Here is a 26,393-nt window from a genome sequence, read left to right as displayed (position 1 = left end):
CATCTTATGTCTCAAGGTGACGAGCGCAATTGTATTGCCACTCAGAATTTTTGGATTTTTCAAGAATCCTGAGCTTCATTGCATTGTAATGGGCAGGGCGTATAAATTACCATCAATTGAACATCCTGCTCTTCTCGTCCCATATTGACATAAAAAAATAAAAGAAATCTCGTTCGTTATGATAACCAGCTAATTAATTACGTACATAATAACGAACATAACATAATTGAGAACAAAAAGTGATTTTGGTAGTTTAACCGCTTCAATTCTTGTTCGATACGCCTGAACTTGTCAATTTCAATATATTTATTTATAACTTTAATTTTATTTAAACACTCAACTTAAACACAATCATATAGGTACTTACCTAATAAAAGTAAGTCAACAAAAATTTTAGATCTCCTTGAGGTTTGGTCACGTATCCATAAATAATTTTTCAAGCTTTTAATTATCTAAGTGCTTATAAATATTTTAAAATATATACTAATCACTACCGAATTTTTTCAATGTTTACCGCTTAAAGTTTGTTCAATAAATTGCTGTTATTTAATTAAGAGAAGTGTTGAGGATGTTTGGTTAATTGTGATATGGAAACATATTACTGGACCACAAAAAGAGGTTCAAGTTTCAACGTCTATATATATATATATATATATATATATATATATATAAAGTTTCTACGTCATTTCAAATTGCTTTGCCTACGCTTTGCAATTTGGCACTTGGCAATACTTTTTTGGTTTTGACGTCTTTCCTTGGACTGATTGTGAATTGTGATTGGTGGAACTGTTTACCACACTGTTGACTTGGTATCCTATCAGAAATTAGAATCACGCAGGAATAAAAATAACAATCACAATCGTGAATGATTGTTTAGAGTTTTACTTTTAACACGTCGGTATTCATATTGTAGTATATAATTTGTACATTAGTATATTATTACATAACTCATATATATAATTCAAAAAAACAGTATTTAAGAATTTTGAAGTGAACAAAAATGAGGTTTTTTATATTGAAATCAGCTTCAAATAGTATTCGAAAGAGGCTTTTATCTACCAAAAATGTAAGGCCAGTTACCCATTGCATCTTTGATATGGACGGCTTGTTATTAGGTAAGACAATAATGTACTTTCTGCTTGACCTTTTTTGTGTGTAAAAGGTATTGAAGGTTAAACTTTACATAATTTTATTCCTTTTATAACAGCGCCACTGCAATCTTATAAGTTTGCAATTAAAACTGTCCAATTTTTAATATATTTAATTACCTACATATAAATTATTTTACTTTCAGACACAGAACTGGTGTACAAGAAAATGATTACACAACTGTGTGCCAAATATGGTCATGAGTACACTGAAGAATTGATGTTGAAGGTGTTGGGAGGGACTGAGCAACGTTTATCAGAGATTCTCTGTAAAGAATTAGAATTACCAGTTTCGCCAAAAGAATTCAGGGATCAGATATTGGAGTTAGGGGATACAATGTTGGCAGGTGCACCATTAATGGATGGTTTGTATTATTATTTAGTAAGAACGTAATATTACGTAAATTACTCTAGACCCGAGCAATTTAATTATGACCTTATATTCATGGCTTACAATGTATTCGTACAAGGCGATGATATGCTTATTCTTTAATTAATCCAGATTCTGCAAATAATTTGTAATTGTAAACAACAACAGGATTTGCATTCTTCACCACTATTATATATTTTAAAACTCAATGTGTTGAGCACCATAAGTAATACAACACAAATGTTTTGACTTTAATATGCAGGGGTTGAAAGACACCTTAGAAATATTGGAAAATCCACAAATTTAGCTAAATATCTTAATATTGGAATGGAAAACTTTCTTCCGTTTTTTTATAAGAAAAAATTTGTGCATCAACCTTTAGAATACAAATATTATGTATAGGTACTAATTATCAAGAGTACACTATATTATTGTTTGCAAATGCATTAAATTTGCATTGTAGGAATTTAAATTATCACATTGTTATGATAATAATATATTATCTAGTGACAAGTTGCACAAATCTTTTCCTAACATCTTATCAGATCCTATTTTCTAGATATTTGCATAAAAGATAAATGCATTTTTTAATTTTTATTACAATTTTTTTTATGAAAATTACATTATTTGATTAATTAAAGTTAGTGAGCCACAATTTAATATTAAAAAGCTGTTAGGCTAATAAAGCCACTTACCGCTAATTATTACAAATAAATAAAGATTCAAATTGCCCCATAAACAGAAGAGATGTGATATAAACAAACTTACAAAAAATAAAAACCAATTACTGAAATCTGTTCAAAATATGGCTGTGATCACACTATTCTCAAGGTGTTGATTGAAAAATGTTTATATTTTAGTAAATTTTGTATAAAGTATGTTATTACAACAAAATATATCAATTTTGATCCTGTTGTAAAGACTAGAAAGTAAATTGTTGCATATAAAAATACATTAACTACATCACCTTTTGTAATTTTAGGTGCAGAAAGATTAATAAAACATTTACACAGTACCAAGGTACCATTTGCATTGGCAACATCATCAAGCGAGAGATCTGTAAAAACAAAAATAGCTCAATATAAGGAATTATTCAGTTACTTCAGTCATATGGTAATGGGCAGTACTGATAAAGATGTCAAGTATGGGAAGCCCCATCCAGATATATTCTTGGTGGCAGCTGCTAGGTTTCCAGATAAACCAGATCCCAGTAAGGTAAAATATAGATATTAGAATATGAAACCAGTTTTAACAAGTTTGATTAAATAAAGCTAGATTTAATCATATAGTTAATTATGAATTATATTATGCAAATTGTAAGTAAAGGTATTTAGTGAGTATTGCGTAATATGTAGATGAATATTCTTTTTTGGTTATTTGGTAGAGTTAAATTAAATTATAATGAATAAGCTTATGAAATAATAACTATTGTATGATTGAAGTTAATTTCTTTTGGGATCAAGTTTGCTTGGGATGTATATCTTTTTTAGTATAGTATATTATATATGAGAGTTGAACTAAGCAAACAGAATTTTATAATGAGGAGGTACTCAAACGGTTAGCTCAGTTGGTTAGAGCACCGGCACCAAACGCCGGGGGTTGTGGGTTAGAATCCTGCATCATTCATAAAATTTTGTTTTTCAAATTTTATTTGTGTAGTATATTATAATTGTTACAGAAATTAAAATGTGAACTGACTATGTATTGCACTATAAGTTTGCATGCCTTTATGCTTGTTATTACCTTATCTTGCAAATAAAGATGATTTGATTTGAGTTCTCATGGCAGGCTTCATCATGCCTGCTTAAATGTCACTGATTTTGGTGGTGACAAGGGACTGGTCTTTTCCTTCCCTAAAATATGGTGGAGGGAGGCAATGTCTGGCCTATGCATCATGTTTGTGAACAGATGCTACGTGTGGTGGCAGGATGATCATATATAACTAGGAAATCTCATGTTTTTAAAATTATAGTTATTATATTTTTTATAATCGCTAATAAAATGCTCACAAAATACCTTTATTTATTTACGATGTGTGTGGATTGATGCATCTACTGCACTCAATAACTCTTGTTTCTAGATATTAATTTATATTTAGTTTTTTTTATATACTTGTGTAAGGTGTTGAGTATTTGACGTTTGAATATTTTTATTGTATCACTTCTCATATATTTATTTATTTATTAGGCATTTCAACAGAATACATATTAATACATTTATTATTGTAACTTAAATGATTTGTAAAATGATGAAGCTGTTGTTTTAAAATAATGGCAATGAGTTTCAAGCCACTTCTTCACATAAAGCTTAACTCTATCGGAAGTGGCAGTAAATTTAAATAGAAAAGAAAACTTTTGACATTCATAAATGTCATTTCTTTGACCTAAATGAATAAAGTGATTTGATTTGGACATCTGCAACCTATTTGTAAATAACAGGATTTTTGGTGATTAAAGCAGCTCTTTGTTGTTTTTAGTCTATCAATACAACATACCAAACTGAACAAAACAATAAACCTAAAACTGGTGAAGACTTTTTTTAAAAACTTAATTCCTGATTTCCGTTTTATAACCTTTTAAGAAATTTTTATGTAATTTGTTGCAGTGCCTGGTCTTTGAAGATTCACCACATGGAGTTACTGCTGGTAATGCCGCTGGCATGCAAACGGTGATGGTGCCAGATCCACATCTCGACAAAAGACTGACCACACATGCTACAATAGTTTTGCCAACATTAGCAAAATTTCAGCCTGAAATATTTGGACTACCCCCATTTAAATCATAACATTAGATAAAATTATGTTAGAAAGTGATCTACTAGTACAATGTAGATATTAGAAATGTAGATAGTAATAGTGTTATATGTCCAATTATGTTTTATGGCTGTCTAGTCTTCCATGTTTAATAATAACTTTATAAGGTTGGCAACACTGCTGTGATTCCTATTCGAAAAAACTGCACAATTTTTAATAAGTACCTAGAATTATTCATGAAAAATTGTAAAACTTAACTTTTTCGTGGTCTTAATGGACTTAGAAGGAAACGGGTATAACAGAAGAATTTATGTTTACTAATAAGTAAGAGATGTTAACTCTAAGAGCGCTTTTGCACTACGTCCGATCCGTACCTATGAATATACGGTCCGGTGTAGTTGTAAAACTATTTCTAACGATAGCCAGATCTAGTGCGTAAACTACCATAGAAATAGTTCTACAACTAATTCGGACCGTGTCTTCATGGGTACAGATAGGATGTAGTGCTCAAGCGCTCTGAAACATGCAAGACAGACTGACAGATTAGTTTCTTGTATCTAACATATATGAGGACTGTAAACATTTTATATTATAAATTTATATCTTAGATAATTTAAACATCTAGAATCTAGATAGAGCCTCTGGATGTTAGGCAATGCATGACAACGGGATAGGCCAGGTTTATTACTTTAGTATGCATGTAAGCTACTTCTTACACTAGTGATACATCAGTGACATTCTGTTTTATGGTTATAAATACAACAAGCATATATTTACAAAGTTTTAAAACCTCCACAAAGTGATTATGAATATGACCGTCACCACAGCATATAAGCTAAACCAGTACGGAAACTACATAAAACACTTTGAAACAAAGCACGCTCACAGAGGCAAATCTCAACATGACGTTGCGAACATCATAGTGCTGTCACTCGCGCGAGCACTGAGTGTGCCATGTTGAGACGTACATGTGTGTAGTTTAAATGGGTATGTGTGTCACATCCAACATATCGAATCTTTTTTAGTACCAGTGGGAGTGGGGTTCCGGCTTGGTGGGCTTTCATTAGCGGCTCTGTTTTCTGCTGTGAAACAGTGATGTGCTGTAGCAAGTCAAGTAATGTCTATAGGTGTTCAGAATTTGGGTTCCAACTGATACCTCTGGCACTGCATTGTAACGGCAGAGTGTATCACTTACATAAGCTGAATATCTTGCTGTAACATCACTATTTCTCATTAAAAAAAATCCTGACTGCTTTAGCTAATATAATATGGCACTGTGCCATAATAGTGAAGGGCTGGTTATGTATCCATTGTGTTGTTGTCATCACATGATAAATTTTGCTGTGTAATGTTACATATCACTGCATTGATGTGGCTCTACATTAATTAAAATTGTGAACTATACAATGTGCAAACAAATAAAAATATATTATTTATTATAATGATTTAATGCAATAAAAAACTAGACTTGTATGTATACATTAAATTATATAACATAGCATCCATTCAAATTAACACCTTATTTTGTGGCACTAATGTTCAAAGTCTATAATATTTTGTTTTGGCAATTGGAATGTAATTATTTAGTAAAATTAATAAAAATATCAAGTTACATTATTTTGTTAATTTCCTTTTTAAGTTTGGATATGCTGTTATTTGGACAGTTCACTGAACATTATTTGTCATTGTGTGGCATTGTATTCAGTGTGGTTGAAACACAACTAAATGAAAACTCTGCCTAATAGATGAGTAGGCAGTGTTTAGGTTCGGAATTCAGAGATTTTTTGAGTGTAATTGTGAGTCTAGTTGTTTATTGTACTCCAATGGTTTTGTCATGATTTTAAATTTATATTTATTGTTGATAATTATTTGTATAACAAGTTGAGATGAAACGGATAGCAGTTTGGCCGGATACCGGATATTCGGCCAACCATGTGGCCTAAGAGCCGAATATCCGGCGGAACTTAGCCGTTTGGTGTATCGCACACACAAACACAGACTTGCGTAGGCGGCGCGCGAACTATCGAGTAGACTCGGTTAGATTTGGTTCTTTTCGTTAATGAGCGAAGTTAGCAACCTCTCAATGCAGAGAAATTAGTATTTATCCACCATAATTTGCCTTTAGTGCAGTATGAGTACTAATTAATTAATTTTTTTCTATTACATTCATTTACTATAGTGTGATTAAAAATTTACAACTAAAACTAATTATATTTCTTAACACGCTAAACGCCATGGGGGTCACCGGTGACCTCACCCTTCCTCTTTCATAGCGCCATGGGGGTTACCGGTGACCTCAACGTTTAGTCATATTCAAACTACTTTTTCTCGCCGCCGGCCATACTGACTGTTACTTTATTCGTACTCCGTGACCGGCACGGCGCTGTAGAACTATACTGCGCAGTGGGACAAACATACCTTGTAAGGAATTGAAAAAATGAAAGATAGCGAAAAAAGTAACCAAAATAAAAATTCAGGATATATAATTCAAATTAGTCTTTATTATTTAAACGAAAATTAGCAGTCTTTATTTTTTAATGAAATACAAACATAAAAATCAGTTTTACTGAAAAATAAAATAAAGTTCTCATTAGTAAGCATAATTACAAACAACCATTAGAAATATAAATAATTAGCCATAATATTTGACAAAACATGCTGTAAAAGATGAGATAAGAAACCTTTTATAGCATCAACATATTAGCGATGGACATAATTGAAACATTTTAGACAAAAGTGAGGCTCCCCCTTACATTGCACACAGTACGTACTCACTTTCTTAGCTTTATTCTTAGCTACTTTACGACCAAATTCCTGTACTGAATCTTTATAACATTGCACGCAAAAACGACGCGTGTCTCTTACTTTTCCTTCCTTTAATTTTAGAACATGCTTGAGTCTTTTAGGTCTTTCATTGATAATTATTTCTTGGGAATCTGCTGGCCGAGTCAAATAATTTATGAGAGCCCTCCTAAAGTCGACAATTGAAGATTTGCTCTGCTTATTTTCATTGTACATGACCCAAGCATTTACAACTGCCGTATTTAGAAGTAGTTCTATTGCCAATTTTCTATACCATTTTACGGTTTTCCGCAATGGCGAAGAATAGGCACCCATCTGGTCACTCATGTCTACAGACCCTTTCGATTTATTATAATCCAAAATAACTTTTGGTTTACGAATCTGTTTGCCTTTTTTCACCACCACAGCAATTTTGTCGGAATGCTTTGTCGACAGCATAAGCACGTCCCTCTTATCTTTCCATTTAAGCACTGTTACTCCATCTTCATTCTCCATAGCCATTGTTTCACCTTTTTGCAGTTTCGAATCAACAACAGTGCCAATTAAATGGGTTTGCTTCTCGAATAACCGATAAGCCAGTTGCAAGCTAGTGTACCAATTATCAGTTGCTAGCGTGTGTCCTTTGTCAAATATATTTTCACATAGTGCCATCACCACATTTGTTGGCGTAGTATTTATTGCGTCAATGTTTTTCCCACTATACAAATTAAGTTTGCAAGTATATCCGGGAACAGTACATAACTTAAATAGCTTCATGCCATACTTGTGTCGCTTACTTTTATTGTATTGCCTGAATATTATTCGACCTCTGAAAGGTACTTGGCTTTCATCCACACAAACATCTTCTTTAGGCGAATAATATTTCTGGAAAGTAGCATTGAGAGCATCGATTAAAGGTCTTATTTTGGCAATACGATCGTTTCTGTCGACAGATAAATTGTCGCTAAAGTGTAGGTATTGCAGTAGTAACTCGAAGCGGTTCCTACTCATAACGGTGGCTGGAAAAGTTTGTCCAAGTATCTTGTCTTTGCTCCAATAATAAGCTAATTTCGGCAGCTTTACTACGCCCATAAACAAGACCAGCCCAAGAAACTGTTTTATTTCTGTCTTGTTTGTTGGCTTCCATGAATGAGACCTTGATCCAGGCTTTGTTTGCCTGGCTGTGATGTTTTGACTTGCGAACAAATTTGTCTGCTCAGCAATCATTTCAAGAATTTCTTCAGGCACCAATAGATCATAATACTGGTCAGGGCCAGCTTCTTTCAGCAAATTAGAATATGGAGGTTTCATACCCTCGAACTCGGTGAAAGGAATCACTGATGGCTGTAGTCTTTTTGGCCTCGACCATTTTGAGGTAATACGGTCATTTTGCGATATATTGGCGGCAACAAAATTTTCAGCCGACTCACTGTCACTATCACTATCACTTGCGATAACCAAACGTCTTTTCTTTTTCGGTAATTGCATGGAATCACTATCCGATTCTACGAGAGCGTCATTGTTTATAGAAGCGATCGAAAAAAAAATTTCTAACGTGTTGATTTGCTTCCATTCATCCTGCGTAAATTCGAAGTCCTCCATAGCTAAATCCATATCTAACTAACTATTCAATAAGAAAATGATGACAGCTAAGATAGTAGGAACGTAATTGATCTAGTAACACACGTTCTATCACCGTAAGCGCGAGCGCACTACTGGTGTAGCGGGTGGCTGGCGGGGTGGCCGGCGCGGCCGGAAAATATATTTTCTGTATTTGTGCGCCATGGGGTGCACCGGTGACCTCAGCTATGTATTTGACTGTAACTATGTAACCCATGTACAGAATTGAATAAAACTTATTTTCTATACGTATCGTAACATAATAAACAAATTACGACCAAAAGTATTTTTACGATTTTTATTTTTTTCTATCGGCGTTTAACGTGTTAAATGATACTAAAACTAACTAAATAAAGCAAATTATTACTTAAAAATATATTTTTTTTTGCAGATTTTTTTTTAATTCGGCCTGATGCCTATCCGGCCGAATAGTTGGTAGTTATCCGGTATTCGGCCGGATAGTATTAAGGCCGCCGGATAGGCCGGATAGTTACCGGATATCCGTTTCATCTCTAATAATAAGTCATCAAATGTAAAATTAAACTATAGTACCTACTGTACAACATTGAACAAAGTATTGTTATAAGAAAAATAAAAGGTAAAATGTTATGTAACACTAATGCATATTTTATTTATTTACAAACTAAACTTTACATGAATTATTTTGACATTTGTCTAATGGCACCAACAACATCATTTGCAGATAGATTTGTGAGAGGAGCACTTTTTTCAACACCTTTTTCTGAAATTTAAAAAATAAAGTTAGTATGTAGAATTTAATGTTTGTTATTGTGCTACGTTATTGTCTCAAATACTATTACCATAAAACAAAATATTTCTAAATACTATTTGTAAAAAATGGATAAATACACAACATTGTTTCTAATTCTAAATAAAATATTCATCATTCAAATTAGTCAAGTTACACTCAACACCAGACCACTACCATATAATACACTACTACACAGTAGTACCCTATATCCAAATTTGGAGCTTCAAAAGACCTGTCCACTTGGAATTAAGTACACATCGAAAAATCTGAACAAGCCACAGTTTTGAAATTTTAATTTAAGATATGTTAAGACATATCATAAATTAAACAAGATCTGATATTGAACATGTAGTACACTACCTTATAATAACTAGATAAAACCAAATCTTACACTATGAAAATAATAAATTGCTAGAATATGAAATTTTGTTGAAGTCCAGCCAATTTAGTTTGTGTATGGTTATCAAAATGAATCCTGGCCTGTTTTTTGATATATAGATGAATGTTTATGTACACCCAAAACAGTTTATCTTACATCAACCAATAATCTTGTTATGGAAGTAGGAGACAGGTCATTCTTAACCAACAGGTATGATGGTAACCCTGATGTTAAGAAATATCTGCTGATAACTGGGACAAGATGATTAAAGTGGTAACACATCATAGATCAAAACTAAGTCATAGCACAAGGTGACCCCAATCACCTTACCATGACAGCCCATTACTCTGAGACTCAAGGTGGGATATCTTATCAGTTATTAATACCATGGCACCCACAACCTTTAAACAGGAATGCAACAAGCAAAACTGCTTGAGATAAGGACAGCTCATATAGCTTGATCTATCACTACTATACTCAAATGACTGGTTGTACGTATAATTAAACAAACTAACAAAAAATTATCCTGTTAAGTGCACCCAGGACCTCGTTATATGACAAATTACACAAAGATTCTGTCCTTTCTATGCCTCTATCTGAAAGAACGACGATATAATCATGTACATTTCTGTAGTTGAGTTTAATGAGTCGTACTGCTAACATAATGCTTATTACTTACCAAATCGTGCCCAAATACGGGGTTGAATGCCCCTGCATTCTCGAATCAATATAGGGAAAGTTGGATTCTCTTTCTTAAGACTTACGTAGTTCTTTTGAATAAACTCTCTAAAATAAAGGAATCATCACATTATAAATGTTCTTGTTTTCTACTAGGTTATTTGTTTATGTAATCATAAAGTAAATAACCTGACACCAGCAGATTGTGGACTTGTTTGGCACAGATGAATCCTAAGTTCTTTTAAAGCTCCACCAAGACGTACAACCATTTTAAACTTTTTTCAGAATTTGTTTGAAATAAGCTACGGAAAATCACTTGCCTCTGATTTAAAACTTTGACAAATTGACAATGTCTACTTACAGAATTTTAGTCTAAGTTAAATTCAAATTCTCTTTATTGACAACTGTCAGATGATTATTTTTTTTTTAAATTTTATGACAGACCACTTTTCTCAGACAGACTCACTCTGGTGGTAAATAAGACGTAAGATAAGTCATTTATTATTATTAAATTTTATGCTTATCATTTCACAGTTCACTAATCACTTCACTTTATACTGTTAGAATTGTCTACTTAATATATTGGTACATATAACTTCTTTTAAGGGTAGGTGTGAAAAAAGTTAACACTGTTTTTAAAGAGCTCCGTATTTTCAATAATATTGCAATTAAAAAATATACCATTATTTTAGTGGATTTAGTGTTAAATGTGATAAATAGTATCCACCAGACAGTACCTATTTTCTTAGTGAAAGTCAATTAAGTTCACTTATCCCTTTTTTACGATCACTATGTGTCACCAGTCATCATGGATGCACTTAAAGACTCGCTCAACGCCATGGCTGAAATGTTCGAAGAGAAGATTAGCGAGTTCCAGCAGGGCCTCGATAATGGACCCACTACAAATACAAACACATCCTTGGCTGCAGAGTTTAACAGCTTCAGGACCTTTGTGCTCTCTGCCATGAATACTTTGCAGAGACAGGTGGAGTTCCTTGGTATAGAGGCGCAAAATGCTACTAGTGCACGGAGTCAGCGAAGAGAAGTCGGAAGATGTTACTTCACGTGTTTGTAAAGTTGTGGGGGAACATCTTGGTGTGACTGGATTCTCTGTTGCTTCTATCGAGTCATCCCATCGCTTAGGACGTCCTTCCGAAAATAAACCTCGTCCTATAGTGGTAAAGTTTGCAGATGTAGCTTTGCGAGATAAGGTTTGGTTCTCCAAAACTGGATTTAAGGGCAGCGGTATTACTGTATCATAGTTTTTAACAAAGAGTCGTCATAACTTATTTGTGGAGGCAAGGTAGAGATTTGGCATAAGCCAGTGCTGGACAAGGGAACGGATGCATCCATATTATAACCCCAGATAGTTCACATCACCGAGCTGAGTGGAGAGTTAGCTATGAAGGAGTGGCTGAGCCATTCTTTTGTGAAAAAGGTATCAAAACAAAATGCCAGTGTTAAGGTTAGGTAGAGTAGGTAAAGTCGACAAACACAATAAATATAAATTAGAAGACTAGGAACGAGATATCCTCTTCGATACAGTTTGTGAATAAGAATTAATTATCAATATTAGGTACAATACCAGTAGTGGGTTGTAATGAACGATGATGATTATGATATTAATATTGAATTAGTTTTTGCTCCTATATTGTATAATAAATAATTTTAAGTTCTAATTCTTTATTGCACCATTAGCGCCAATTCACTATTATTTTACGACTAACACTGATTGACTAAATAGTCGTACTGATTGAAAATTATGCACGAGGCGGAATTGTTGTAAAAGTATTAATAATTTATTATTATTTCGATATACATATGAGAAATTCTTTAAATTAAAAAATCCATACATTATAAAACATGCAACTATCGTTTGCAAGTTCTATGAGAATAACAATCGAATAGATTCAACGATTAAACACGACTCACATACCTTGTGAATTGTCAAAAGTATCAAACTATATTTGTCAGACCATAGTGGTTGACAAATGAAAAAATGCTATCGATAATTTAGATCAATGTATTGGAACGAAGTTCCTTATGGGACGATGCGGAAGGGTCTCTTATCGGGAAAAAACGTCCGGAACGTAACTCTCTTCATGGACGTCGAAGCGTTGCTACGCGACAACATCTTGCTGATTAGTATTTATATATAATTAGTTAATTGACAAGTAACAATTATTGCCATTTGACACATTTCTGATAAATTACATTGATTGTTTATTTAGAGAATTGGTAACAACGCCAAATCAAACCAAAATACAATAAACGAATATTTTAATAGGTTTATAACTGCAAAATTACATTGACATAAATGCAAAACATAATGACGTTTACAGTACCTTTTTGAAGATTAACTTCTTTGACTATTATACGAGGCGCGCGCACAACGACATCTAAAAATAAAAGTTTTAACTTGACACTTATTAATTATTTTGGTTTCTTCGTCCATTATTAGGACAGACAAGGAGTTCAAGCCAATACAGCCGTATTCGTTAATATTCAAACATTTATTTGACGATTTTTACAATATAGTTCTTATAAACGTAAAATAGTACGACGATTAAATAATTTTTAGGATTAGTTTTGTTACGCCAAAGAAGTGTAATTTTTTGCGTGCATACATTAGTATAGACTTTTTTTTATTTAGACAGTGGAATTCACTAGAAGCTGCCCATTTTTTTTTAGTAAATCAGTAAAATTAATATTTTTATTATAATTAGCTTCGTTCCTATCCGGTGTCCCACAGCACCACACGGTGTTTTATAAATTATATAATATTTGTTAATAACTTAAATTGTGTAAATTATTTACACATGTAGGTACACACATACAGTAGTAGAAAGTGTCCATTTCAGCTTGATTCATTCGAAAGGCAAACACATAATCTATTCGCCCAGAAGACTCGCTGGTACACTGGTCACTGATGAGTGATGATTGAAGTGGTGAACATTCAAATAACGAAAAAAATAAGTCTTTAATAGGGAATACCTTACACTTATAGTTTATCGATACTTTTTTACCATTATTTAGCATCCATTACGAAATACCTACCCAAGGATAGGATACAACTATTTTTGTGTTATTCGAATGTTATTATAATTTTAACAAATTATAAATTTAATGAACTTCTAGCAAGTATTTTTTTATGATTTAACTTACGAAACTACTGTTTTGTGAGTGAAAGAGTTATGCTGTCGTCCTATGACTACAGTACGATCGGACCAGACTCGTTCGGATTAAGTTCCTCACTCGCACAGAATAATGAAAGAATAATAATATGGGTAGGTGTGTTTTTGAGGAGGATATCTGCTGTCAACGTTTCGGCAATTTCAAGGGTAGGGTGTACTCTCTGGCTGCGATTAGATTATGAAGACCACGTCCGGTCATGTCTACAGGTCATCTGGAAGGTGTCAAGGAAGCCAAATTGGCTTCACTGAAGCTAGGAGTCATTAAAAGATCACGGTAATACTTCAAGCTGACCTAGATTCTAGCGCTCTCCAAAAGCACAGGAACACCAGATAGTACCTGTATTTTTGTCCCCTCTGGTCGGACGCACCCCAGTATCAGCTAGAACCTATTACCCGCGTGCAAGGCATAGCTGCTCGAATTGTCGGGGATCCAGTGCTCTGTGAACGGCTAGATCATTTGGCGTTGCTGGGAGTTTCCGAACAACTGCTTCCTGCCGCCGAATTCCACTTTTGGACGACTCGCCACTAATTACGATATCATCTCCACCATCAGGATGTCAGGTATTCCCTTACAGTGCCTTTTTCAAAGAACTTTCTTCCTGTACATAGATATCTTTAAAATCTAATTTTCTAAAAGCCCGGCAATGCTCCTGTGATTCCTTTGGTGTTGTAAGAGAATTTGGGCGGCGGTGATCAATTAACATCAGGTGTCCTGTACGCTCATTTGATTTAATAAAGCCTGAGTAGCAACGGGTAAGTTGATAAAGTTTTTAAAAATTAGATAGCTTTGTATTACATAACATGCAAGACATTAAAAAACGTTATTGTTTATTTCTCCTTTGTTTATAATTATTATCTGATTACTACTTAATACAAATAATTTAAATAAATTCATTTTCATTTCATTTCATTAAATACACTAAGTATTTAAGTTTAAGTAATTTAGTAAGCGTAGTGTTTTAAGGTTTTTTACAATATTTCTAGAAACACTGTGCGCTAAGTATTTAGAGTAAAATAGCTTTTTGCATCGGGTATTATTTCCTTTAAAAGAAGCTATTTATCGATAGGTTGCGCCCTACCCTAAGCCCGTCCGCGTTCTTTCACTTTAGGACGGTCCGACACGTTTGAAGTCACCGCGAGAAGCGAACAGGCAACATCGCTTGTGTTCTATCCGACAAACGACCAGCGACTTTGAACTTGAAGCACGCAGGATGGCAACATCGCATTTTGATGTGCAAAGATTCAAGTTCATTGAATCATTAAGTGTTGACCCAGTGACCCGATTGTACAATGTACAGCATGTTAATATTCGCTCAAAATTAAGTCTACTTTTTGACTTAACTAGTGCACCGATTTTTTTCATGTTTTGTATATACAAAACATGAAAAAAATCGGTGACGATATCGTCAGCAAATGTTATAACAAGTATGTGGCTACATTTAATTCATAGATGTTAAATATATACTGTATATTATTACTTGTTATTAAAAGCTAAACACGGCATCGTAGCTACGTACCTGGCGCACTCTAAACATGAACTACAAGCAGTAAACAAAAACCAGTGGTGAACGCATTAAATGGTTTAAGTATGATTCTTTAATCATAGTGATGGCGCGGCTTTTACGCCCACATTACCCTTTCAGCCTTTTTTACCTATTCCGTGTATGTACAAATGTATAAACATACTTAATATCGATATTGTTTACAATTAGGTACAACCCTATAGATACGCATGGATTCAAGCTTTGATATATTTAATAATTACAAATATCTCTTGCAAATACAAGACCTTCAAATGAAGGTTTTAGGATTTTCTGATGAAAAGAAACTCCCTCCTTGGCCTACATTATACACTAGGCTTCTTTTGCGACGCGTTATCATAGTGCAAGTCGGCAAAATTCATCAGTTTCGCGTAGTTTCATACGTTATCACAATAAGAGCGCGACTGTCAGCCGGTCAAGCTAATTTTGTTGAAATATATTCCGTCGCTCATATACGCGGCGCACCTGCCCCGCCCACAACGCTATTCTAATCTATTCTTTAAACTGTTCTGTGGTTATCACTGTGACTCTAGGCGGGGCGAGGTCGGGTGTTATGCAGTGTCATTGCCAAACCTGTGCTAATTGCTAAAGCATTATCCCAGTAGCGCGTCGGCTTAAGGTTGAATAGTCCGTGCTTGGGAACAACAAAAGCCAACACTATCGCGGCTAGAAACTTCGAAACATTCTTTCGGAAAATTAAAATTCATGGAATAAGTAGATATACTAGGATGCCGCAGGCGCTCGTCGCACCGTTTCGCTGCGGCGTATATTTGGTTTGAGCGAATCGAGGTAAACTAAGTCTGTACAAAAATAAAACAAAATTAATCCAAAACATGAACATTCGAAAATGATCAAAGAATACCAGTGTTACAATTAAAACTTATTGTGATTCGATCAATCGGCTTAATTTTTAAATAAATATAAATAGCGCGTGCTAATTTAGAACAATTTGTAAATCATGTTTGTTTTTAATTATAATAATTCAATCAAGTCGAAATTCAAAATTCTGTCTCGACAATAACCTAGAAAATTTGGAAAGCTTTCTATGAGTTCAAAATTTTTTAAAATCGGTCTAGAAATGGCCTAGAAACAATTTAACACAGAAATCAATTGGAGTCACCCAATGATATTATACTATTAAATATCATTGCAGTCACCCGGTGGGAGCTGCGCTCACCTTCGCTCAATAAAATTACCCATTAATTTCATGGTTTCTTAAATACTTAGATAGTATTTAAACTACTGAAGTTTACCGACAATGTACTTTTTTTTATGTTTTTAATCGTTCTTTGTAGTTCCTGCAAACTTTTATAGCCCAAATCTTAACTTTTACAAGTAGGTCACATAATTTACATAATTAACAGTTTGCTGAAAACTGTTTACAAGTTATTAGGCGCGTATTGACTGAGCGAGGCAGCCTCGCGAGGCTGCCTCGCCTCGCATGCCTCGATCAGTCAGTACGCGCCTCGCCCGCGGCACTCGCACGCGCTGCCTCGGGCGAGCATTGCCTCGGCCGATCCGCCTCGTGTCGGTTTTTTGTCAAAGGTGCCTCAGTCCATTTGGCGCGCGCACTCAGGACGGACGTTGTGTGCCTCGCTCGCTCGCGTCATGGATAAGGAGCTGTGCTTGAAACTTATCGAGCAATATGGGAATTACAAACTTCTTTGGGACGCGCAATGTCCACAATACACAAACAGGGGATTGAGGGAAGATGCATGGAGAAATATAAGCAGAGAAATGAATCTCCCAGTAAAAGATCTGAAAAAGAAGATGGAGCCTTTGATGGGATCACACCGAAGAGAAAAATCAAGGAATAAATAAATCCGGGTTACAGGATCAGGTAATTTTATATAAATATTTTCCTTTTTTTTAAATTAGCTACATTATTTAAATAGTAATAGTAAAAATATTAGCATTATATTAAAAATTAATAAGTATTATAGTATGCACTTGTCATGTCATTTTATCTTTTGCTTCGAGTCACTCAAAATTCGTGTTTTTCAGATCGTGACAAGGTGTATACTTCAACATGGTATGCATATGGAGCTTTCAGCTTTATGGGAGATAGAAATGATCCAGGTCAAACCCAAGATACTTTCCATACGCAAGTGTCTATTGATAATTATTTTGCCATGGAATCTATTGTTATGAAGTGTCTGGCCAAATGCAAACGAATTTGCTTTACGTTTTGTTGTCCTCTTCGTGGTACAGCTTGTATAGGTAACATTGATGTCATGTTTGGTTCATTTCTCCAACTACCTGGTACAAGTTCCCCATTTACTTCAGTATCATATGATCCTGGCGGTGTGAACAGTCTACTCGAATTTTCATCCCTACGCAAATAATTATACAAACAAATGGTAGCTAAGACAACTTTTGTTGCCTTTTCTGGTTCCAGTAGAAGAGGTTTTCTTAATACTCGGTAAACTGAGCTTAAAATTACAAATGCATTCTCTACTACTCTTCTTGCTCTAGAAAGCCGATAATTGAAAATTCTTTCAGCTGAGCCTCTTTCTGGAGTACCTTCAAATGGTTTCAATGTGTACTCATTCAATGCAAACGCTTTATCACCCAATATGAAGTAAGGTACTTCTACTGTGTAGGGCGCCTGCAAAATTATCGGTGAAGGAATTTTGAGTTCCTTTTTTTCAAGTTTATTATATAAGTTTGTGTTTTTGAAAACTCCACCATCTGAAATACGACCCTTGCTGCCAATATCTACATACAAGAACTTGTAATTAGCGTTGACAAGGGCGAAAAGCACTATACTGGGAAATAATTTGTAACAATCGTAATCATTTCCACTATTTATTGGTGACTGTAAAATGACATGTTTGCCATCCATTGCCGCAATTATATGTGGGAAATTCCATTTTTTCTCAAATTCATTGGCAATCGCGAGCCATTCTTCTTCAGTTTTATTAATTTTACAGGAAGACATTCAGGAAGAAGTACAACATATTGACAATGAACAATCGCAGAGGCAAAATAACTCCAATGAAGCACCAGGTGATGAAAGCAGGAATGAAACTCAAGAATCAACTAGACGACTGGGACAACAACAAGAAATTCCAAAAAGAAGAGCTAAAAAGAGATCTGCAGCTGTACAAGAGATATCAGATAATACTATAACCGAAGCATTTAAACTTTTGGAACAATGTGTAGGCGACGCTAATGCTCCGCAGCCCCGTGCAAACAATTCATATGATGCTTTTGGGCAATACATTGCTCACGAACTAAGAAAATACGACAATTATACTTTAGCACATGAAAAAAATTCTATCTGTAGGATCATTTTTGAAACAGATACTGGTGCACAACAACATTATGTGCCAAACACAGGTTACTATACTCACACCTACGGTTCAACATATTCCACTTCAGGTAACTCTTGTTCTATCCCTTCAATGTCACCGATGCCTCCTCCGCCGATACATTCTAGCTCACCAATGCCTTCTCCGTCACCTTCTACCTCACCAATGCCTCCTCCGCCGATACATTCTATTTCATCAATGCCACCTCCACATCATTATGTGAGGTTTTTAAATCTTTTTATTCATTAATAAAAAGATTTAAAAAAATCTTTACGTGTTGCAATATTCTTAGATATAAAAGTAAAGATTATAGTTAGCAATGTGTGAGTAAATATGAATAATTACAAAAAATTGTGAGTAACAATAAACATAACAATAGGTAAAAAAGCAACGATTAAAACAATGTCTGATTATATAAATATGTTTCATTATACATACACAAACATCAGGAACATTTACTGATATCCTTTGTTTCGAAACCCGAAATAAATATTGTAAACTGGTGTAGGAATCTCCTGTTGCCAAAAATCTTAATGTTATCAACAATCTTTCTCGTGCAGAATTACTTTTTTCCGCAAAGCAGTTGCTTTGCGGAAATTTGTGTCACTCCTGCTTATTTTGGCATTTACAAGTGAGTACAGTATTTCAAATTCACTCTCAGGCATTCGTGTGAAATTATGTTCTTCACCATCGAAAATTAAGTCTGCATATAATCTATTCCCATATTCACTTCTGTTTTGATATAATTTTTTAACCCAAAACCTTTTAGATTTTCGATTCTTTTTCTTTATAAGTCGATGAATTAGTAAAAACATAACAGCTGCGACGGCGATCCGCACGCGTGATCTCATCTTGACATCTTGCTTTATACTAAATGTTCGGACCGGACGATGGCTCGGCTTTTCCTCGCGAGGCAGCCTCGCGACGATGGTTTTGTAGCGAGGCAGCCTCGTTCAGAAAATCGTCGCGAGGCATACGGCCGAGGAAGCCTCGCTGTATGCCTCGCTCAGTCAGTACGCGCCTAATCATAAAAGATTATCACAATAACGAAATATTTTTTTTTGTGTAATTCATTTTGTGGTTTAAAAGAAGATTCGCAATATTTTCGTTAACTTTTTATTTTCATCATACATTAATTTAATATTTTGTACACTTCAATAAGTACCCAACATTGAATCTTATAGTTTTGATGTTCTACCTACCATGTAATGTGATAACAAATAAATATACAGAGAACAATATCACTAGGTAACAAAGCTGTAAATTTAACTGTCCTTTGTCAAAACCATCTTAATTTAAATACTTTTTATTTTGAGATAAAAATCACAGATTAAGGATATAGTAGTTAAGTATTAAAATATTTATAATTACATACCATCTCACAATTTTTATTAAAAAAAATTCAAGTTTGAGTTTAACGGAAAAAAATACTTGAATAATATTACAGCTGGACAGTTAGTAAAAATTCTAGACATTAGTCAGATTCAAAATATATATACATATTTACATCTTAATTTTAAGTTTCATAGATTAAGCAATTAGTAACAAGATAAAAATCTTTTGAATAAGTTTTTTAATTAAAAAATTAACACTCCGAATGAGTAACATTAAAATTTTATTAATATTTAGTAGAAATATTCTTTCAGATAACTGAGTGACCAATACAACTGCCGGATATGTAATAGAAACAAAGAGACTATAAACAGGCTACTGAATAGATTTTTTTTGGTGTCAGTGTGTCAAAAGTCAGTAGCTGACTTGTGTAGATTACAGTCAATGCCATATCCATGCATCAGTTTTTCTCTGTAGTCAGCACTTATGCATATACACTTCCTACAGCCATTATAATATTTAAAAAAAAATAGTTTTTATACTAAACTCAATTTTGCATTTTATGACTGGTTAAAAACCCACTTGTCATTTGTGTTTAAAAAATTTTTTGTCACTTTGTTTCTACATAGACTTTCATTGTTCCATATTTTTTATTTTCAATATTAAACAATATTATGTTTACAAATTAAATTTGTACCAAAATTTATGGACGATGCTGGACTTAAACTCTGGATCTATTATGTTTAAAACTGATAACATATGTTATTGACAAACATGATACCTGACTGATCAATGGTGTTGGTGTTGGCGTTTGAAGGTTTGATTTCGAGTTGCACTCAATTTTTTTAGTGTTTGTCAAGGGATTACAGGCACAAGTGACCATGTTTTTGGAAGGCCAATACAAATACATCAGCAATAACAGTCTGCAATCAACTCTTAACAACTTGCGCATTTGTAAAATATAAAGAGAAATCATCCTTACTCCTAACAATATTTATATAAACTAATGCCTGAGGCCACTTTTGAAGCTATAGTATTCTTGTATAATTATTTGCATGTGTCAATGAGTTTGAATTGATTGAAATACATTTCAAGGTCATCTACAAAGTTAAAAAACAACAATGATCGCAATCCACTCAACTATACAAAGCTCTAGACCACACAGAACGAAGCTAGACAAAAATATTGTAGATACACATCATTTACTTTATTTACTATTCGCTTTAAATACTTCGCTCTGCGATCTATTAAGTTTCAACTAGCCAGAGGCTGGTTCTAATGATGACACTCCATCCCCTGTGAGTACATGCTTTTGGCACCATTCGACAAAATCATCTATGAGAACGGGCCATGCACCTTCTGCATCATAATTGCTCATGCCATCATCTATTTGTGTAGCAAAATCAAGGAGTAAGTTCCATGTATCCTTTGGTATAGACCTTTTGTGGTGCTCCTGAAACATTTAATTATGTTACATATCACATAAAGGGTCCGCCATCTAACGTTTTTTTTTTCAATTAGTGCTTATTTCGTGAATGGTAACACTTAGCTCATGTTTGACACATAATTAGTTTTATCCTTCCGCTGGACGAATATGGTTGTGTATAGATTTTGGAAGAAGAGAAACACCGTCAGCTCCGTATGTTCGTTATCTTGTGAAAAAAGTGAATGAAACTGGCATCCTCATCGATAAACCAAAGCGTGAAAAGCCAAAAACAGTGCATACACCCGAGAATATTGCTGCTGTGGCAGAAAGTGTGCGTGAGGCGCCATCAACAGCAATTCACCGTCGTTCTCAACAATTGAACATTTCGGAGACATCATTGAGACGAATTTTGCATAAAGACCTTGGTATGACGCCATACAAAGTCCAATTGATTCAGGAGTTGAAGCCAACTAACCATACAATGCGTTTTCGCTTCGCTAAGTGGGCCTGCGATCGACTTACAGAAGATGCCGATTTTGCCAAAAAAAAATCATCTTTTCAGATGAAGCTCATTTTGAACTTGGCGGGTATGTAAACAAGCAAAATTGTCGCATTTGGGGAACAGAAAACCCGCACGCATACATTGAAAAGCCGACGCACCCAAAACGAGTCGCTGTTTGGTGCGGATTTTAATCCAGAGGCATAATTGGGCCATTTTTCTTCGAAAATGAGCAAGGAGTGGCCGTTATAGTTAATGGCGATCGTTATCGGGCCATGTTGAACAAATTTTTGTTCACAAAAATTGAAGAGGAGGATATTGGCAACATTTGGTTTCAACAGGACGGCGCTACGTGCCACACAGCCGAAGCTACTCTCGATGTTTTGCGCCCTGTTTTTGAAGATCGCATTATCAGCCGCAGAGCTGATGTCGTTTGGCCACCTCGGAGCTGCGATTTGACACCGTTGGACTATTATTTGTGGGGTGCCATCAAAGATAAGTGTCGACAAGCCAGGGACAATCGACGCTTGAGAGACCCCGCAAACTGCAGACTTTCTATCGGCCGATAGTTTGGTTGAGTTCGGCTGTTAAGTGCGCACACTGGCCCGACCAAACAGTTGGGTCTGTGATGAGTGCGCACACTAGACAACTATCAGCCGACAGTTTTAGGGACGATTCGCTATTAGTTTTAAATCGGCTATTGATGAGTCTGGCCGACTAAACAATTGGTGGTGTGCGCGCCTAGAAGAGCGCTGTACTGATTTAACAGTCGGCCGATAGTTTGCTGACGCTTCAGTTTGAAGGCAATCGTGTAGCCCATCAAATTTTTTTGTCGGCCAATACCGAATCGTTATAATGTGCGCACTCACATACATCTTCATACTGATTAAGAAACCAACCAAACTATCGGGCGATCAAAAGTCTGCAATTGGACTGATCGTGTAGGCTACTGCATGGCCAGACGAGGCAGCCATTTGAATGAAATTATTTTCCATTATTAACGGGAAGGATTGTACTTTCAAATAAAAAAAGAAATTTGAGAAAATATTCAGATTTTTTTATAGCTTTAAAAAAAAAGTTATTTGGCGGTCCCTTGTATAATATTTAATTTTTTTAGACATTATACATATATAAGCCCAAAGGTGTTTATTGTTGCTCTTGTATAAAAGGGGAATGCTGCAACCTGAAAGTAGTGTCTACTGATTTATAAAAAAAAATTACAGTGCCCTCTAGGGATGCCCGAAAGAAGCAAACATAAATTGTTTTTAAAACCGTCATTCCATACCGAATACTATTTACGCTTTTGTTTTGGGGAGCACGCAGCAGCTGCCTACCTATTAATTATATATTGTGTGACGTCATTGACATAGTCGTCCAAATCTGACGTTCTTGTGTAACACTAGAGAATCTGATGCAAAGCTCGAGTAGACAGCCCGCGCGACCCGAATGCCTGTTTAAAAGCATTGATTGAAATTATTTTGAACAAGAGTATTTTCTGGAGATATTTTTTAAAATGAACTTTACACACTTGTGTGAAAGTGTTGTTCTGTGTTTTAACAGATATTAATTTAAAAATTTAATGGTGTGATTTTCTGTATCATACAAGATATGCACTAAAATACTAAATATTATATTTAATATAATATATACAGTAGACATTCTATTTTCTAAAAATTATATTTATTTAAAAAAAAAATTGTGTTAGAAAATAAATTATTGTAATAATGCCATTTATCAATATTTGTCATAGGGATTGACCAAAAGAACAATACTACACCCTTCACTAACCTACTAACACATCTGTTAAACTAGCACTCATGAACATTTTAAATATAGTCTCGCAGTAATGACGAGAGTATTTGTCTAGTATATTTATATATATAAAGTTATTAAACTTACAAATTGGCTAAGTTGAGTTAGTAAGTCTGTTGGCATAAAGGCATTTATTTTCTCAAAATATGAATTCTTTTAGATGTCATTTCACTACCGCTTCGGAAACAAATGGCACTCTGAGAGAGAAGAAGCGGCGCAAGAATCTCTCCCAGCAGTTATGGGATATTTTGTCCATTATATTTTGGGGATACAAGTTACATAGGTACTAACATTATAAATGTTAAATAGATAGATGTAGCTACTGTGAATAATTTCGTAACATCATGTTTCGTTATTAAAGGGATTAAATGGACAAACAAGTTGGCAAGTAACCTAGTGTTTCACAAACACCCTTAAAGGATGGAGTAATCTCTACTGAATGAACCAGTGTCATAAAAACTATAATAGTTTCGGTGAAGCAGTAATGTTTAAGCATTACTGTATTTCATTCTGAAGGGCTCAGTAGCTAGAGAAATTACTGGGCAAATGAGACTTGACAACTTATGTCTACAGGTGACGAGCGCAGTTGTAGTGCCACTCAGAATTTTTGGGTTTTGCAATAATCCTGAGCGGCACTGCATTGTAATGGGCATGTTGTATCAATTACAATCAGCTGAACATCCTGCTCGTCTTGTCCCTTATTTTCATTAAAAAAAAACTAGAGGATCCTGTTGAAATCTGATAAGTGATATAATATACAAACTATTGAACAGTGTTTATAGAAATGGTAATGCAAACAGTTTTGATGACCTTAGAATCAATTAAGTTAATATAATGTTGATAATCAAATGTTGTTTTCATTCATTGGTTTGTTTTCAATTTATATGAACTATTATTATAAACAATAAATGCAATGAATTTAAGAAAAAGCATAAGTTAATATTTCAATAATACATACTGTAAGGAATTTGCACCAGGCATCTAAAAATTTAAATCTCCCCCGAAGCACTATATTCCAATATGCTATCGCAATATCAAGTTCTAAGCCTTTTTGACCAGGATGCTTTGCATAATTAAATGTAAAGTGATATAAGTCTTTAAATTTATTTGGATCTTTTATTTCTGTTTCTAATGTTGGCAGTTTCATTCTTAACTTTTCTATGCTGTCAACAGATAGTTCTAAAAGACCCGTATAGAATTCTTCTTTTGAAAATTCGCATTGTCTAGCTGCCTTACATTTCCACGCAAAAATTAGGACTAGAATAGATTCAGGACTTAAATTCAAATGTTCAAGGAACAGTATAATACCATCTACTGTAATTTTGTCACTTTCCTGTAGATCTTTATAATTATTAAATAACTGTTCAATTTTTTTTCTATCCACTGATGCTTTCACAGATTCTTTATAATAAGCATCAGGATTCTGAAAGTAATTATCACTTGCCAACTCCAACTTCCAATCGTTTTCTGATAAACAATATATAGCAGTACTCTCACTGGTTTGTGTGAATGCTACAAATTTTTTAACTTTATCTCTCTGTGACGATTTTAATTTATTCTGAAAAGAAAATGCAGTTGTCATAACCTTATTATGTTCAGCTGTCAAATAAATACACATAAGAATTAATAAATTCTAATTAAAATCATTAAATCACGAATACTACAATATAAATCACAAACCATTTTTATCTCGGTTGTAAAACAAATGGAAAACTTTCACTGAAATCGCGATTGTTTCGACATTGAAGCAAAACGAAATAACAATCATAGACAATTTAAAGTAGACTAAAAAGTAAAAACTTGAACTAGGAATACTACAGAGTATTGATTATTTTTTTCAAATATCAACTATAGGTTATAGATTATCATATATATATGATTAATTGCATTTGGAATGAGACTACTTTTAATATATTTATCAAATTAGATAAACGCAGGGTGGTCATGCGAGCACATCCTAGCGGGAAGGATGTGTGTATTTGAGCTGCAAAATCTCATCTAATAATATTAGAGAGAGCTCAACGAGCCTTGCTAAAAGTCATGTGCAGGAAGCCACGACGACACCCTACGGACAGTTTGTATACGGAATGCGGCGTGCTAAGAGTTCGACAATATTCATATTGGCTAGTGTAATGAAGGAGCACAAAAATGTTCTCAATACTCCGGGTTTTGCCAGAAATAAAATGAAACGCACGTTTAACATAACTCGCCCAAGAATTAATACCAAGTTTTCGGAACGACTGGCACCTTATATATCTAAATATTTATATAATTTTATGCATAAACATATTGACTTAAGTACAAAAAATATGAAAATAAAAATCAGTAAATACCTAGGAGAATTAGATTATGAAAAAACTGAAAATATTTTGATCCCTTGTATTTAATTTTGCACACACATACACATAAACACACACACACACACACATAAACTTACACACACACACACATGTTGTTACTTTAATTTTATTTTACTTTCTTTTAAATTTAGTTTTGATAAATTTGTAGTTTTTTTATTTAAATTATTATTTTACAGTTGTATATAGTTTCTTCAAAATTTGTAATAGTAATGCCAATGATGACAACCAAGATAATGGTTTACTGTTAATCATATCTTTATTTGATCCCACAATACAGTCTCCGACTAGTGTGGTGATTCAATGGCAATAATAATTTAGTCATACTTATATATAAGATTGTAAAATATTTAAAATTAATGTAATTTATGTAAAAAGATCAATTTAAATAAATTATTCTTATTCTTATTTCTATTCA

General features: G+C 34.1%; 2 protein-coding genes and 1 pseudogene across 2 annotated transcripts; 2 read left to right on the top strand and 1 right to left on the bottom strand.

Annotated features, from left to right (window-relative positions):
• The first annotated feature begins 804 nt into the window (after window positions 1-804).
• Window positions 805-9,291, top strand: LOC126979470 (probable pseudouridine-5'-phosphatase). Its single transcript, XM_050828795.1, has 4 exons — window positions 805-1,115; window positions 1,295-1,513; window positions 2,501-2,733; window positions 4,123-9,291. The coding sequence occupies exons 1-4, from the start codon at window positions 1,001-1,003 to the stop codon at window positions 4,300-4,302; spliced, it is 747 nt and encodes a 248-aa protein (XP_050684752.1). The 5' UTR covers window positions 805-1,000; the 3' UTR covers window positions 4,303-9,291.
• Window positions 9,292-11,308: 2,017 nt separating this feature from the next.
• On the top strand, window positions 11,309-20,207 carry LOC126979319 (uncharacterized; annotated as a pseudogene).
• Window positions 19,652-25,393, bottom strand: LOC126979463 (DCN1-like protein 1). The gene is made up of 3 exons (XM_050828786.1): window positions 25,299-25,393; window positions 24,577-25,176; window positions 19,652-21,334 (listed from the first exon to the last, which is right to left on the bottom strand). Exons 1-3 carry the CDS (start codon window positions 25,299-25,301, stop codon window positions 21,140-21,142), a joined length of 798 nt encoding a protein of 265 aa, XP_050684743.1. The 5' UTR covers window positions 25,302-25,393; the 3' UTR covers window positions 19,652-21,139.
• Window positions 25,394-26,393: the final 1,000 nt, after the last annotated feature.

The sequence above is a fragment of the Leptidea sinapis genome, chromosome 3 (genome assembly GCF_905404315.1).
Source record: "Leptidea sinapis chromosome 3, ilLepSina1.1, whole genome shotgun sequence".
NCBI classification, from domain to species: Eukaryota; Metazoa; Arthropoda; class Insecta; order Lepidoptera; family Pieridae; genus Leptidea; species Leptidea sinapis.
The sequence above is the reverse complement of the archived record's forward strand: the minus strand, read 5'-3'. Positions and strand labels throughout refer to the sequence as shown.